At 33.5% G+C, this 15,717-nt stretch overlaps 1 protein-coding gene across 4 annotated transcripts in view; it reads left to right on the top strand.

Annotated features, from left to right (window-relative positions):
- The first annotated feature begins 271 nt into the window (after positions 1-271).
- LOC135136833 (optomotor-blind protein-like) overlaps positions 272-15,717 on the top strand; it is a 174,480-nt gene continuing 159,034 nt past the window's right edge. For 2 of the 4 annotated variants that reach the window (XM_064066260.1, XM_064066259.1), the window contains exons 1-2: positions 272-462; positions 6,961-7,842. In XM_064066260.1, the coding sequence (XP_063922330.1) occupies positions 7,373-7,842 (470 nt within the window). In that variant the 5' untranslated portion in view covers positions 272-462; positions 6,961-7,372. The remainder of the gene's footprint in view (positions 463-6,960; positions 7,843-15,717) is intronic. The other 2 variants (XM_064066262.1, XM_064066261.1) reach the window with 1 other exon arrangement.

Here is a 15,717-nt window from a genome sequence, read left to right as displayed (position 1 = left end):
CAAAAGGACAAAAACACCCACCGATCTAATTGATAAAGTGAGCTGTGCAGGGCTTCCAGTACATAACTGACGCCGGCAGGGCCCAGCAGGCCGCGGAAGGGGGCGGGGCCTCCGCCCGCCGCGGGAGGGGGACGCCGGGGGCGTGGCCGCGCTAATCTGTCCCAAATCACGCCGTCTCACTCGGACTCTCGCGAACGCACGCTATTTTGCGGATATCGCCGCAGAGCCAACTTGATTTTACACATTAAATAGCTGTCGGTTATCGTTTAATCGCGACAGCCGCGACTCGGCCGGCGGGACGCAGGCCGCGCTTTCGGGGCCCTTTCTGCGGCGCGCAGGCGCAGGCGGCGCGGCGGCGGCGGCGCGACGCCCCGCGTCAGTTGGCGGCGGCATTCGGTGCAACAGCGTCGTTCACGGACTCGGACGCTGTTTATAAATATTGGAGGCGGCGACGGGGTGGGGGTGAGTATGGTTTGGCCTTTTTTGAGTGCGAGGGGCGGTAAGGACGGTTTTCGCGTGAGAGGTAATTGTTACGTTTGGGTTATCTGATGCGGTGGAGGGCTTTTAATCAGGGTACGAAGTGTAAAGTACTAGGTGGCTGTGGAGAGACGGGAACTGAAGGCTGAGGGAGAGGAATTTTTCACAACGACGAAAATATACAGGCTGATGCTTAGTGTCACATTGTACACGACTTATTGAAATTAACAATTTCTGTTAAACATCCAAAAGATTCATTTTCGCCAAATTGATGCCCATATTTCATACACCTACCCATGAAATTTATATCTAAGCTAGCCTTGATTCTTTTTTTCGATAATGCGATTGGCTAAGTCAAGAGGCGTGGTTTAGATGACGTTACTTAAATTGGAAAGGGCGGGCCAGGGTTTCTATGTACATAAATAAATTTGTCGGGACGTGTCATTGGTGAATTATGGTTTGGACCCAAAGGCGTATTTTATTTGCCAAAGGGGAAAAGTGGGGTTAGAATCAGCTCATTATTTTATGGTCCACTGTGTACAGTTGGACTTTGGCACTTTGTAGAATACGGAAATGCCGATTTCGCTTTTCGGGTTTGAGTGTGATCACGTAATGACAATAATAATTCTTGTAATAAATAACAAGTTATGAGGATTGCATTAATCGCATTATTTGCGACATTCTTTAATGGCGCATATTTGTCACATGAGCTAAGCAGAGTGGAATATATTTTCAAATGACTTAACTTTTCCAATTAAAAAAAATAAATGGATAGCGCAATGATTTATTGTTAGTAATTTTGCCTTTGAAAATAAATCATGTGTCAGTATCTTGAATCATACGTGAATTATTGCTAGGAAAATAAAATGATACATAGTCTGACAATGTAAAAGCTTTATTAAAAAAAAGTCATAGATAAGTCAAAAATTGATCATACCTAAATGTCTACTTATAAAAATAAAAATTATATACAGGGTAAGTATGCAATATTTTGTGGAAGGTACGCGCTTTGTTACCGTATCAATTAAAACAAATTTCATTATACAGAGTGTTTATAAAAAATTCTAATACTTTACAGTTTTCAAATATTGGAATTACTATATTTTTGTTGTCACTCTTCTAAGATATTTATGTGTTTCTTAAAAAACAGAATAAGACGAAATAATAAAATATAGGAGACATCGAGAAACGTGCGCTTAGTGACTCACCCTGTATATTTAATTTTTTGAAATAAAGTTACAAAAAATCGTAGCTTTTCTTTATAGAGGAAGTGTGTAAAGCTTCCATCATTTATTTGCAGCAAATAGAATAAATGAACTTTAGCAAACCGCGAACGTTTTAGCGCCCTCGGATGATTTCCGGCTCGGTTGCCGCCTCGTCAAAAATATATGTTTTATTCATTTTTAAATCTGACACCGGAATTTATCCATGCATGGCACGACTTTACACACAAAAAAATTAAAAAAATCATAAGTCACGACTTCCACTTTAAATTTATTGTGGAACTAACGAAATCACGCGATTTTAAACAAATACTTAAGTTTGACATTAAAAAAAAAATAACAAACTAAAAAGCGCACTCGGATTATTTCCATCTCGATCGTCACCTCGCCAAACTACTTCCCACTAATTTTTAAAAGCCATTTTCCTGAAAAAAAAAACATCCAAGGGATAATTAAATTTACCAGCATGTGGGTGCTGCGCGCTGACCCAATTGCAGCCCTTGAAGGTTACCATGGCGGGAGGAATTCGGTCTCTCTGTTTGCTTTTTAGGGTGTATTTGCATGCCTTTTCGAGGAGCGCCTGGAATAATTTATCGCGTCTATAGCAAAATTGTCTCCGCGGCGTCTGGACGCAGAAACCCGGTTTAAAATTAAGCGTTCCGTTTGATCCGCGCCCGGAAAAGAAAAAGACGCGTAAATATTTGTCCACGGTAATTACGGGCTTCAAAAGAATATCCGAAAAAATGTCGTACTCGGGAAAACACGGTTTATTATTTATGGGCAGTCGGGCGAGTTGGGAACTTTCGATATTTTTCGGTTAATAACTTATGAGGCGTAATTAAGTCTTTGGGCCGTCCATGCTGGGTCCTGGGCGAACGAATGGGTGTTCGATGGGTTTAGGTCCGAGAGATTTGTTGCCGACGCCTGCTGCCCGTGTTTGGGAGATCTTGATAGCCAATCTGTGGTAAAATCGCAAAAGTTGGCCGAGGTCATTAAAAATTTTAATGTGGTAATCGCGACTGATGGGTCGGTTTTTAAATTTTTGTTAATGGATTTGGTATAAAAGCACTGTTGTTTTTCAGAGCAAACTGAAAGCTATTTTTTTCTTCGGTCATTTACTCTCCGTACTGACAAAACAACATGTTCCAGGCTTGTTTCGGCGATAAATTAAATACTATTAATAATAATAATAATAGTAATAAAATGTCTTATTATATTTTTTCTAGTGATTCAAAAATAGAAAATTTTGACACTCAAATAATAAAATTTATAGTAAACTAAAAAATTTCACTAATAATAATAACAGTCAAAGAAAAAATATTAAAGTATCTATCATGATTCCATCTGATTGCTATCAAATCAAATTTAGATCAAGATATGTCTGCCACGGTCTTCATACTACGGTTAATTTAACACAAAACAATGCACTTTTTAACCTAACAAAGCTTAAGCGACTTAAAAATTATAAACAATTAATTTCGTCATTTATAATTTATTATTATTATAAATCGTGATTTATTTACAAGATTTCAAAGTATTTCTGGACTTAAATTGACACACAAAATTTAGAATTAATGTTTAGCGCTTGATCTTCAATAAATGTTTATTTGTTTTAAATCGTTAAAATAATTTTTTGGACGAGGCGGCGATCGAGGTGGAAATTATCCGAGGGCGCTAAAACGTTCGCGGTTTGCCAAAATTAAAGTATTTTATTTACTGTTGGAATAATCCTAGTCTAGAATCAATATGCAAACCCACGCATTTTTTAGTAGGTAACTGTTAGAAAAGTTGTGATATCTGGAATTAGAAACCCTTTACTATTCAAATGTTGAGGTGGTCATTAATATACTATAGAAATAAAAGTGGACCCGGTACCGAACCCTGAGGTGCCTTGATTAAGAGACTTATAAATTTGGAAAACTATCAGAAAATTTCGTTGCTTGTTTCCGATTGGTTAAGAAATTAAAAATATCAAATTTGGGTCTTTTGTATTTACGTTTTATTGTATTCAATTTCGCTCTTTCAGAAATCTCAATATAAATAAGTCTCTAAACGCTTGATGTATTATCATCAATTTTTAGTTTGATATCTTTCAACCCAGATTTAGATGTTCAAATCGAAATATTTCAGAAGATCTACAGTTTTATTATATTTCATGTTTTTTTTAACCACAATTACGTCGTCATCAGTGTTATTTTTACTATCGTAACTTCAGATCTTAAATACATTTAGATCAAATTGTTAAATATTCTCAGTCCATATTAAACTAAAGCAATCTTAAATCAGATTATGCAAGTCTTAACAAATCGTCATTTCCGAAATTAAAAAGTTCAAATTTAGATATTATGTGTTTACACTTTATTGTAGGTATAATATTTTAGAAGATCTAATTGAGTTTTTTTAGAAGATGATATTCCTGTTATAACTTCAATTTCGCTGTTTCAGAAATCTCAATCTAAATAAGTCTCTAAACGCTTAATGTATTATCATCAGTTTTAAATTTGATATCTACCAACCCAGATTTAGATCTTCAAATCGAAATATTTCAGAAGATCTGCAGTTTTATCACATTTCATGCTTTTTTAACCACAATTACGACATTACCAGTACCAATTATTTTTACTATCGTAACTTCAGATCTTAAAACTATTTAGATCAAATTATTAAATATCCTTAATCCACATTAAACTAAAGCAATCTTAAATCAGATTATGCAAGTCTTAACAAATTGTCATTTCCGATCTTAAAAAGTTCAAATTTAGATCTTTTGTGTTTACCTTTTATTGTATAATATTTTATAAGATCTAATGGAGATTTTTTTTGAAGATGGTATTCATATTATAACTCCAAATCGCTCTTTCAGAAATCTCAATCTAAGTATGTCTCTAAACGGTTGATTATTATCATCAATTTTAAATTTGATACCTATTTATCAACCCAGATTTAGATCTTCAAATCGAAATGTTTCAAAACATCTGCAGTTTTATCACATTTCATGCTTTTTTAACCACAATTACGACATTACCAGTACCTATTATTTTTACTATCGTAACTTCAGATCTTCAAACTATTTAGATCAAATTATTAAATATCCTCAGTCTACATTAAACTAAAGCAATTTTAATTCAGACTATGCAATTCTTATCAAATTGTCATTTCTGAAATTAAAAAGTTCAAATTTAGATCTTTTGTGTTTACCCTTTATTGTATAATATTTTATAAGATCTAATGGAGATTTTTTTGAAGATGGTATTCATATTATAACTCCAAATCGCTCTTTCAGAAATCTCAATCTAAGTAAGTCTCTAAACGGTTGATTATTATCATCAATTTTAAATTTGATACCTATTTATCAACCCAGATTTAGATCTTCAAATCGAAATGTTTCAAAAGATCTGCAGTTTTATCACATTTCATGCTTTTTTAACCACAATTACGACATTACCAGTACCTACTATTTTTACTATCGTAACTTCAGATCTTCAAACTATTTAGATCAAATTATTAAATATCCTCAGTCTACATTAAACTAAAGCAATTTTAATTCAGACTATGCAATTCTTATCAAATCGTCATTTCTGAAATTAAAAAGTTCAAATTTAGATCTTTTGTGTTTAACCTTTTTTGTATAATATTTTATAAGATCTAATGGAGATTTTTTTTGAAGATGGTATTCATATTATAACTCCAAATCGCTCTTTCAGAAATCTCAATTTAAGTAAGTCTCTAAACGGTTGATTATTATCATCAATTTTAAATTTGATACCTATCTATCAACCCAGATTTAGATCTTCAAATCGAAATATTTCAGAAGATCTGCAGTTTTATCACATTTCACGCTTTTTTAACCACAACTACGACATCACCAGTATTATTTTTACTATAGTAATGTTAGATCTTAAAACTATTTAGATCAAATTATTAAATATCCTCAGCCCACATTAAACTAAAGCAATCTTATATCTGATTATGCAAGTCTTATCAAATCGTCATTTCCGAAATTAAAAAGATCAAATTTGGATCTTTTGTGTTTACTCTTTATTGTATAATATTTTAGAAGATCTAATTTCGTTCCTCATTTTCGAAGAAACGCAAAGATGATATTCATATTATAACTCCAATTTCACTATTTTAGAAATCTCAATCTAAGTAAGTCTCTAAACGGTTAATGTATTATCACCAGTTTTAAATTTGATATCTATCAACCCAAATTTAGATCTTCAGATCGAAATATTTCGGAAGATCTGCAGTTTTATCACATTTCATGCTTTTTTAACCATAATTACGCCATCACCAGTATTATTTTTACTGTCGCAACTTCAGATCTTAAATCTATTTAGATCAAATTATTAAATATCCTCAGTCCACATTAAACTAAAGCAATCTTAAATCAGATTATGCAAGTCTTAACAAATCGTCATTTCCAAAATTAAAAAATTCAAATTTATATCTTTTGTGTTTACTCTTTATTGCGTAATATTTTAGAAGATCTAATTTTCGTTCCGCAATTTCGAAGAAACGCAGAGATGATATTCATATTACTTACAACTCCAAATCGCTCTTTCAGTCTAAGTAATTTTTTAAACTGTTAATGTATTATCATCAATTTTAAATTTAATATCTATCAAAAAAAAAATTTAGATCTTCAAATCGAAATATGTCAGAAGATCTGCAGTTTTATCACATTTCATACATTTTTAAACCGCGATTACGACATCATCAGTCTCTAAACGGTTGATGTGTTATCATCAATTTTAAATTTGATATCTATCAACCCAGATTTACATCTTCAGATATTTTGATCATGTTTATGAAAAAATTATGAGTCGTAATATTTAGAGCTACATGATTTATTTACAAGATTCCAAAGTAACTTTAGAACAATCAAATTTAAATTAATATGCAAAATTTAGAATTAAAATTTAAGGTTGGATCTCCAGTCAACGTCGGAAAGCAAATTATAAAAATGCAATTTACTTACATTTGTTAGTGTTTAGTTGTTTGAAATTGTTTAATTTCGTCCCTGATTAAAAATAAATTTGACGAGGCGTCGACCGAGTTCGCAATCATCCGAGGGCGTTAAAACGTTTTTATTTGATTTGTTGTTAATAACTTGGGGAATTATGATTTTTGGTTAAAAAAACGAGTATTCAATGTTGACACTAGATTTAAATTGGGGGATTTGTAGCGCGCGGTGTCCCGTTTCCGGGGGTTCCAGTCTGAGCAATTAAAATCGCCGCCCCTCCGTCCCTTTTTCCAGATTCCTCGCCGGAGCCAGCGCCGAAAAGGAGCATCAAACACATCAATGTCGCCCGGGCAGAAAAAGGAGCCCGTGTGACAAAAACCTCTCGCAACGCCTCCATAGGCATAACCTCCTAACTCCTGCCCACCGTAAGTGTGAAAAGTGGGGGAGACATGTCGCCCCCGGATTGGCCGAGCCGCCGGAGCTGACACCGTCCCGGCCAATCGCGTCGCTCCGCCGTCATTAACACAGTCCGTGTCGCAGCGGCGGCTTTCCTGCTAGTCGTCGCTCGCACTCTCCCCGGGAAGGAGGTGTCAGACTTGGCGCTGAAAAACCACCCCGGCCAGTGGCGTCCGTGCGTGCAGTGCTGTGATGCCGGTGCGAGTGAGCCCCGTTTAGTACTCAGTCCGCCGTCCCGGAGCAGTGACCAATGCGTTTCGACACGCTGGAGCCTCCCCCCGACGCCAAGGTGAAGAACATGGCCTACCACCCCTTCCTGCAGCTGCCGCGGCAGACGGACTTCAGCGTGAGCTCGCTGCTCACGGCCGCCGGCGGCTCGGCGGCGTCGCCGCCCGCGCCCGGATTCTTCCCGCCGGCGGCGCTCGCCGCCTTCGGCTCGCAGAACGCGCACTGCTACCCCGGCGCGCTGCTGCCCAAGATCAACCACCCGCACCCGCACCACGCCGCCCTCGCCGGACACCCCTACACGACGGCGGAGGACGTGGTGCTGGCGGCCGTCGCGGCGCACAACCACCACCCGGCGATGGTGCGCCCGCTGAGGGCCATCCAGCCGGAGGAGGACGGCGTCGTCGACGACCCCAAGGTCACGCTGGAGGGGAAGGAGCTGTGGGAGAAGTTCCACAAGTTAGGGACTGAAATGGTCATCACGAAGAGCGGGAGGTGAGTGATAAGTGACAGTTTAGTGTGTACGACGACGGCCAAGACAAGGTAAAAACAACACTTTATTTCACGCAAAATCTAAATCGAATCACCGGATACATACGAAATTGTTTCTAAGACTTTCGCGATACTCAAGCAGACTCGAGAAATTGCGTCAAATAAAGCGACACTCAGTTTTCGCCTAGTCACTACGCGTAACCAAGACGAAAAAAGCGGTGAACTTGTATGTTCAACAAATTACAAATATCACAGTGATACCACTGAAAGTACAAGTAGTACAAAAAGAGAGTGATAAACACGCACGAGTGATTCTTCTGGTTGTTAAATTTATAAAAACCTACTCACTAATATGTATAATATATGTTACACTGGAAAAAAGAGCGACAACACTTTTACAACACTATATACATATATATTAAATAATCAACCACTAGGCCACTAAAATCTATTACACATTTTTATTAAATTTAAAAAATACAGTATGTACGAATTTCGTGCGCGTTCCGCTTTCCGACGCTCGGAACCTCTAGGCCTGAACACGGTCAAAGAAAAAACATTCCAACTCCGTAATTTTCTCGCATTACCCAAAGTGTGAAAATTCGTGTTTCGTTCAATTATTCCAAACCTTCGTTGTAACACAGTTTTCAATTTTTTTGTTTGCACGCCACGCCGAAACCCACTTTTTTCAAATTTGGCGTATTGTACATAATCTACACAAATGGAAATAAATTACCCCGTCGGGGTGTAACCCGAACAAAGCCGATTTATTTAGCGCTGAAACAGTTCTCCTATTCTTGATGAAATCGTAGCACTTTAGCACCATATACAGAATTAATCTAAATGTGGCATGACTAACAACCACTTTCCAGTTTCCTTCTAGAACATAATTAACTAACACATCACAACATTGTTGGTCTTTGTAACATCGAAAAAAACGCTTTTTAGTTTTCTGGTTGACGGAGGCATTTTCCGGTCGGGTGGGTCCTTTGATTGATTATGCGTTATTGGGTGGTTATTGATGAGTTTTGCGCGAATTGGAAAGTGTTCGGGGTGTTAATTTTGTGAGGAAAAATGGGAATTTCGGCTTGAGTGGGTGATTTAAGCGTGGATTTGGGCTTTGTTGCCAAAACGTAATTAAGTCGTGTATTGGAGATGTGAAATATGGGGCTGTTGCTCCCGAATCATACTATAAATATTTTTGGAAAGTTTTGAGGTTCGAGTGTTTCGGGTTAAATTTTTTCGGAAGTGTTTGAATAGCCTAACGATGAAAAATATTTTCTTGAGGATTTTTTGACAACATTAATATAAAATTAAAATGTTTCTACTGTTTTTTAGCTCTCATTATTTGGGTAATTTTTATTTGATATTAATACAGAGGCGAACTGCAAAAACGATTGTGGAAATTTAAGCCTGAAGACTAGTTTTAGTACCAAAATGTTTTTACATTTAAAGTTCTCTTTATAAATTAAATATAAATTAAGAGAGGCATGAAAATAATTTAAACTTACTTTTAATAAGAAAAGGATGTTATAGTTTTAGCAAAAAATTGCTTCTTCACAGTGAATTAAAGCTAAATGTAATGCTAGAAGGATTATTTGAGTTTTAACAAAAGAGCTCGGTCGAATAATTAAAAAAAATTGATAACACAACTATACACTAGAAATATGGCAGTGAAAATTTAAGAGAAAAAATTATTTTCACCCCTAAGGTGTTCGGCACGAATTAAATGAAGCTTAAAACTAATCTGAAAGTAATTTAACCTCATTTTTAAAAAGAAAAACAGTGAATCAGAATAAAAAGTTTAAGTTGAGTTGAGTTTTTTGCAGTTCATACTAAGAATATAACCAATAAAATCCAAATAAACAATAAAGATTATAAATAATTTTTGAAATATTTAACGCACAGACATATAGATTTGGAACAGGGTATGACATGCTAAAACGACAAATAAAAAATTGATAAACGATATTTTGTTCTGGCTTTAGCAAAAAATTGCCTATGTACAGTGAATTAAAATTATGTGTAATACTAGAAGAATTATTTGAGTTTTAACACAGGAGCGGAGTCGAAAAATTTAAAGAAAATCTTGACAAAAACACGGTTACATTGGAAATATGGCAGTGAAAATTTAAGACACATAAGCTTGTAGAAAAAACTATTTTTACGTTTAAGGTCTTCGGTACGAATTAAATAAAGCTTAAAATTAATCTAAAATTAATTTAACCTCATTTTTAATAAGAAAAACAATGAATAAGCGTTTGTAAATTCATGCATTTCTCATGACAGTTGAACACGATTTTTCGCCAACCTTAACAACTGAACTATGTATAACCAATAAAATCCAAATAAAAAGTGAAGATTATAAATAATTTTTGAAATATTTAACGGCAAATTGTGACCTGAAGACATAGATTTGAAACATGCGAAAACGGCAAACAAAAATGAATCGACTATACCTGATCTTGGGATAAATTACAAAAAATTAAATTTTAAAAATTGATAAATTATGATCTGACTTTTTTTCTTCTTAATGTACATATTCTTTACAAAAAAGACTGAAAACATGTTTAAAATGGTAAATTTTATCTCCCACAGGTTTCAGTTTCTTTTCGCAAATCAAAAACTACGTACCTACATACAAAAAAAGAAGGCAAAATTTAAATTAATTAATTTAATTTAATCTAACGGCAAATTTTTACCTAAAGATATATAAGTTTGGAACAGGGTGTGACATGCGAAAACGACAAATAAAAATTTGATAAACGATATTTTGTTCTGGCTTTAGCAAAAAATTGCCTATGTACAGTGAATTAAAATTATGTGTAATGTGTAGAAGAATTATTTGATTTTTAACACAGGAACGGAGTTGACAAATTTAGAGAAAATTTTGACAAAAACACGGCTACATTAGAAATATGGCAGTGAAAATTTAAGACACATAAGCTTGTAGAAACAGTTATTTTTGCGTTTAAGGTCTTCGGTACGAATTAAATAAAGCTTAAAATTAATCTAAATGTATAATTTAACCTCATTTTTAATAAGAAAAACAATGAATAAGTGTTTGTAAATTCATGCATTTCTCATGACAGTTGAACACGATTTTTCGCCAACATTAACAACTGACTTATGTATAACCAATAAAATCCAAATAAAAAATGAAGATTATAAATAATTTTTGAAATATTAAAGGGCAAATTGTAACCTCAAGATATAGATTCGAAACATGCGAAAATGGCAAACAAAAATGAATCGACTATACTTATCTTGGATAAATTACAAAAAATTAAATTTTAAAAATTGATTAATTATCATCTGACTTTTTTTTCTTCTTAATATACATATTCTTCACAAAAAAAAAACTGAAAACATGTTTAAAATGGTAAATTTTATCTACCACACTTCTCTACAAATTTACCATTTTAAACAAAGTTTCAGTTTCTTGTGGCGAATAGAAAACTACGCACATGTAACAAAAAAATGACAAAATCGAAACCCCGCCCACCCACCCTTCTTTCAATTGTGACGAATTTTCTTATTCGTCGTGAGTCGAGAGGCGGAACTTAATTGCAAAATGCTTAATTCTCTACCATGTAAAACAAGTTTATAAGTATGATGGTGCTGAAAGAAAAGTGTATGTGTTTAGAAAAACAAGTAAAAAGTAAGCCCCACCCACCCACCCCTATCTCAATTGTGACGCATTAGGTAATCATTCGTTGTCCGACCAAGGGGCAGTTAGTAGCTGAATATATCCAGATTTTAATAAAAAAAATTAAATTAATTTTAACGACAAATTTTGACCTAAAGATACATAGATTTGGAACAGGGTATGACATGCGAAAACGACAAATAAAAACTTGATAAACGATATTTTGTTCTAGCTTTACCAAAAAATTGCCTGTGCACAGTGAATTAAAATTATGTGTAATACTAGAAGAATTATTTGAGTTTTAACACAGGAGTGGAGTCGAAAAATTAAAAAAAAATCTTGACAAAAACACGGTTACATTGGAAATATGGCAGTGACAATTTAAGACACATAAGTTTGTAGAAAAAACTATTTTTACCTTTAAGGTTTTCGGTACGAATTAAATAAAGCTTATAATTATTCTAAAATTAATTAAACCTCATTTTTAATAAGAAAAACAATGAATAAGTGTTTGTAAATTCATGCATTTCTCATGACAGTTGAACACGATTTTTCGCCAACCTTAACAACTGAACTATGTATAACCAATAAAATCCAAATAAAAAATGAAGATTATAAATAATTTTTGAAATATTAAAGGGCAAATTGTAACCTCAAGATATAGATTCGAAAGATGCGAAAACGGCAAACAAAAATTAATCGACTATAACCTGATCTTGGATAAATTACAAAAAATTAAATTTTAAAAATTAATTAATTATGACCCGACTTTTTTTCTTCCTAATATACATATTCTTCACAAAAAAAAGATTGAAAACATGTTTAAAATGGTAAATTTTATCTACCACTCTTCTCTACAAATTTACCATTTTAAACAAGGTTTCAGTTTCTTGTCGCGAATAGAAACCTACGCACATGTAAGAAAAAAGTGACAAAATCGAAACACCGCCCACCCACTCTTATTTCAATTGTGACGAATTTTATTATTTGTCGTGAGTTGAGAGGCGGAGCTTAATTGCAAAATTCTTATTTCTCTACCATGTAAAATAAGTTTATAAGTATGATGTCGCTGAAAGAAAAGTGTATGTGTTAAGAAAAACAAGTTAAAAGTAAGACCCACCCACCCCAATCTTAATTGTGACGCATTAGGTAAACATTCGTTGTCCGATCAAGGGGCAGTTAGTACCTGAACATATCCAGATTTTAATAAAAAAAATTAAATTAATTTTAACGGCAAATTTTTACCTAAAGATATATAGATTTGGAACAGGGTATGACATGCGAAAACGACAAATAAAAACTTGATAAACGATATTTTGTTCTAGCTTTACCAAAAAATTGCCTGTGCACAGTGAATTAAAATTATGTGTAATACTAGAAGAATTATTTGAGTTTTAATACAGGAGCGGAGTCGAAAAATTTTAAGAAAATCTTGACAAAAAAACGGCTACATTAGAAATATGGCAGTGAAAATTTAAGACACATAAGTTTGTAGAAAAAACTATTTTTTAACTTTAAGGTCTTCGGTACGAATTAAATAAAGCTTATAATTATTCTAAAAATAATTTAACATCATTTTTAATAAGAAAAACAATGAATAAGTGTTTGTAAATTCATGCATTTCTCATGACAGTTGAACACGATTTTTCGCCAACCTTAACAACTGAACTATGTATAACCAATAAAATCCAAATAAAAAGTGAAGATTACCTATAAATAATTTTTGAAATATTTAACGGCAAATTGTGACCTCAAGATGTAGATTCGAAACATGCGAAAACGGCAAACAAAAATGAATCGACTATACCTGATCTTGGGATAAATTACAAAAAATTAAATTTTAAAAATTAATCAATTATGACCTGACTTTTTTTTCTTCTTAATATACATATTCTTCACAAAAAAAAACTGAAAACATGTTTAAAATGGTAAATTTTATCTACCACACTTCTCTACAAATTTACCATTTTAAACAAAGTTTCAGTTTCTTGTGGCGAATAGAAAACTACGCACATGTAACAAAAAAATGACAAAATCGAAACCCCGCCCATCCACCCTTATTTCAATTGTGACGAATTTTCTTATTCGTCGTGAGTCGAGAGGCGGAGCTTAATTGCAAAATGCTTAATTCTCTACCATGTAAAACAAGTTTATAAGTATGATGTCGCTAAAAGAAAAGTGTATGTGTTAAGAAAAACAAGTTAAAAGTAAGCCTCCCCTCCCACCCCAATCTCAATTGTGACGCATTAGGTAATCATTCGTTGTCCGACCAAGGGGCAGTTAGTAGCTGAATATATCCAGATTTTAATAAAAAAATTAAATTAATTTTAACGACAAATTTTGACCTAAAGATATATAGATTTGGAACGGGGTGTGACATGCGAAAACGACAATTAAAAAATTGATAAACGATATTTTGTTCTGGCTTTAGCAAAAAATTGCCTAATATGTACAGTGAATTAAAATTATGTGTAATACTAGAAGAATTATTTGAGTTTTAACACAGGAGCGGAGTCGAAAAATTTAAAGAAAATCTTGACAAAAACACGACTATATTAGAAATATGGCAGTGAAAATTTGAGACACATAAGCTTGTAGAAAAAATTATTTTTATGTTTAAGGTCTTCGATACGAATTAAATAAAGCTTACAATTAATCTAAAAATAATTTAGCCTCATTTTTAATAAGAAAAACAATGAATAAGTGTTTGTAAATTCATGCATTTCTCATGACAGTTGAACACGATTTTTCGCCAACATTAACGACTGAACTATGTATAACCAATAAAATCCGAATAAAAAGTGAAAATTATAAATAATTTTTGAAATAGTTAACGGCAAATTGTGACCTCAAGACATAGATTTGAAACATGCGAAAACGGCAAACAGAAATGAATCGACTATACTTATCTTGGATAAATTACAAAAAATTAATTTTTAAAAATTGATTAATTATTATCATCTGACTTTTTTATTCTTAATATATATATTTTTCACAAAAAAAGACTGAAAACATGTTTGAAATGGTAAATTTTATCTCCCACAGTTTTCAGTTTCTTGTCGCCAATAGAAAACTACGTACATACAAGAAAAAAGAAGGCAAAACATAAACGTCGTGTGTCGAGAGGCGGAGCTTAATTGCAAAATGCTTATTTCTCCACTACGTGAAACATGTTTTTAAGTAGGCTGTGGTTGAAAGAAAAAAATATATGTTAAGAAAAACAAAAATTAAAAATAAGCCCCACCCGCCCGCCCTAACCTCAATTGTGACGCATTATTCATTTGTTGTCCGACCAAGGGGCAGTCAGTAGCTAAATTTATCCGGATTTTGATAAAAAAAAATAATCAAATTTAATTTAGCGGCAAATTTTGAGCTGAAGGTATATAAATTTGAAACGGACTATGACATGCGAAAACGACAAAAAAATTGATAAACTATGTTTTGTTCTAGTTTTAACTAAAATTGCCTAAATTATGTGTAATATTAGACGGATTATTTGACATTTAACACAGAAGCGGAGTCAAAAATTGGAAAAAAGTCTTGGCTAAAACAAGACGACATTAAGGAAATGACAGTGAAAATTTAAGAGATTTAAGTTTGCAGACAATAATATTTTTGCAATTAAGATATTCCTTACGAATTAAATAAATCAGAAAAGTAGCCTAAAAATAATTTATACTCATTTTTAATAAGAAAAACAGTGAATTAGTGCTCGTAAATTCAAGCATTTCTCATGACAGATGAACATGATTTTTCGCCAACATTAACAACTGAACAGTTTAAACTGGGGTGATTTTTTGCAGTTCATACCTTCCCTGTATAAGCAATAAAATCCAAATAAAAAATGAAGATTATAAAAATTTTTTGAAATATTTAACGGCAAAGTGTGACCTGAAGACATAGATTTGAAACATGAGAAAACGGCAAATGAAAAATTGATCGACTATAACTTGGATAAATTTAAAAAAAATCAACTTTAAAATTCAATTAACTAATTATGATTTTCTGTTCTCAATATACATACTCTTCACCACAAAAACTGAAAACATGTTTAAAATGGTAAATTTTATCTCCCACAGTTTTCAGTTTCTTGTCACGAATAGAAAACTACGTACATACAAGAAAAAAGAAGGCAAAATATAAACCCCACCCACCCACCCACGTTTCAATTGTGACGAATTTTCTTATTCGTCGTGAGTCGAGAGGCGGAGCTTAATTGCAAAATGCTT

Source organism: Zophobas morio, unplaced genomic scaffold (assembly GCF_036711695.1).
Source record: "Zophobas morio isolate AGI-343-1 ecotype UQ-CSIRO unplaced genomic scaffold, CSIRO_AGI_Zmor_V1 ptg000027l, whole genome shotgun sequence".
Classification (NCBI taxonomy): Eukaryota; Metazoa; Arthropoda; class Insecta; order Coleoptera; family Tenebrionidae; genus Zophobas; species Zophobas morio.
This window is presented reverse-complemented; position numbering and strand designations above follow the sequence as displayed.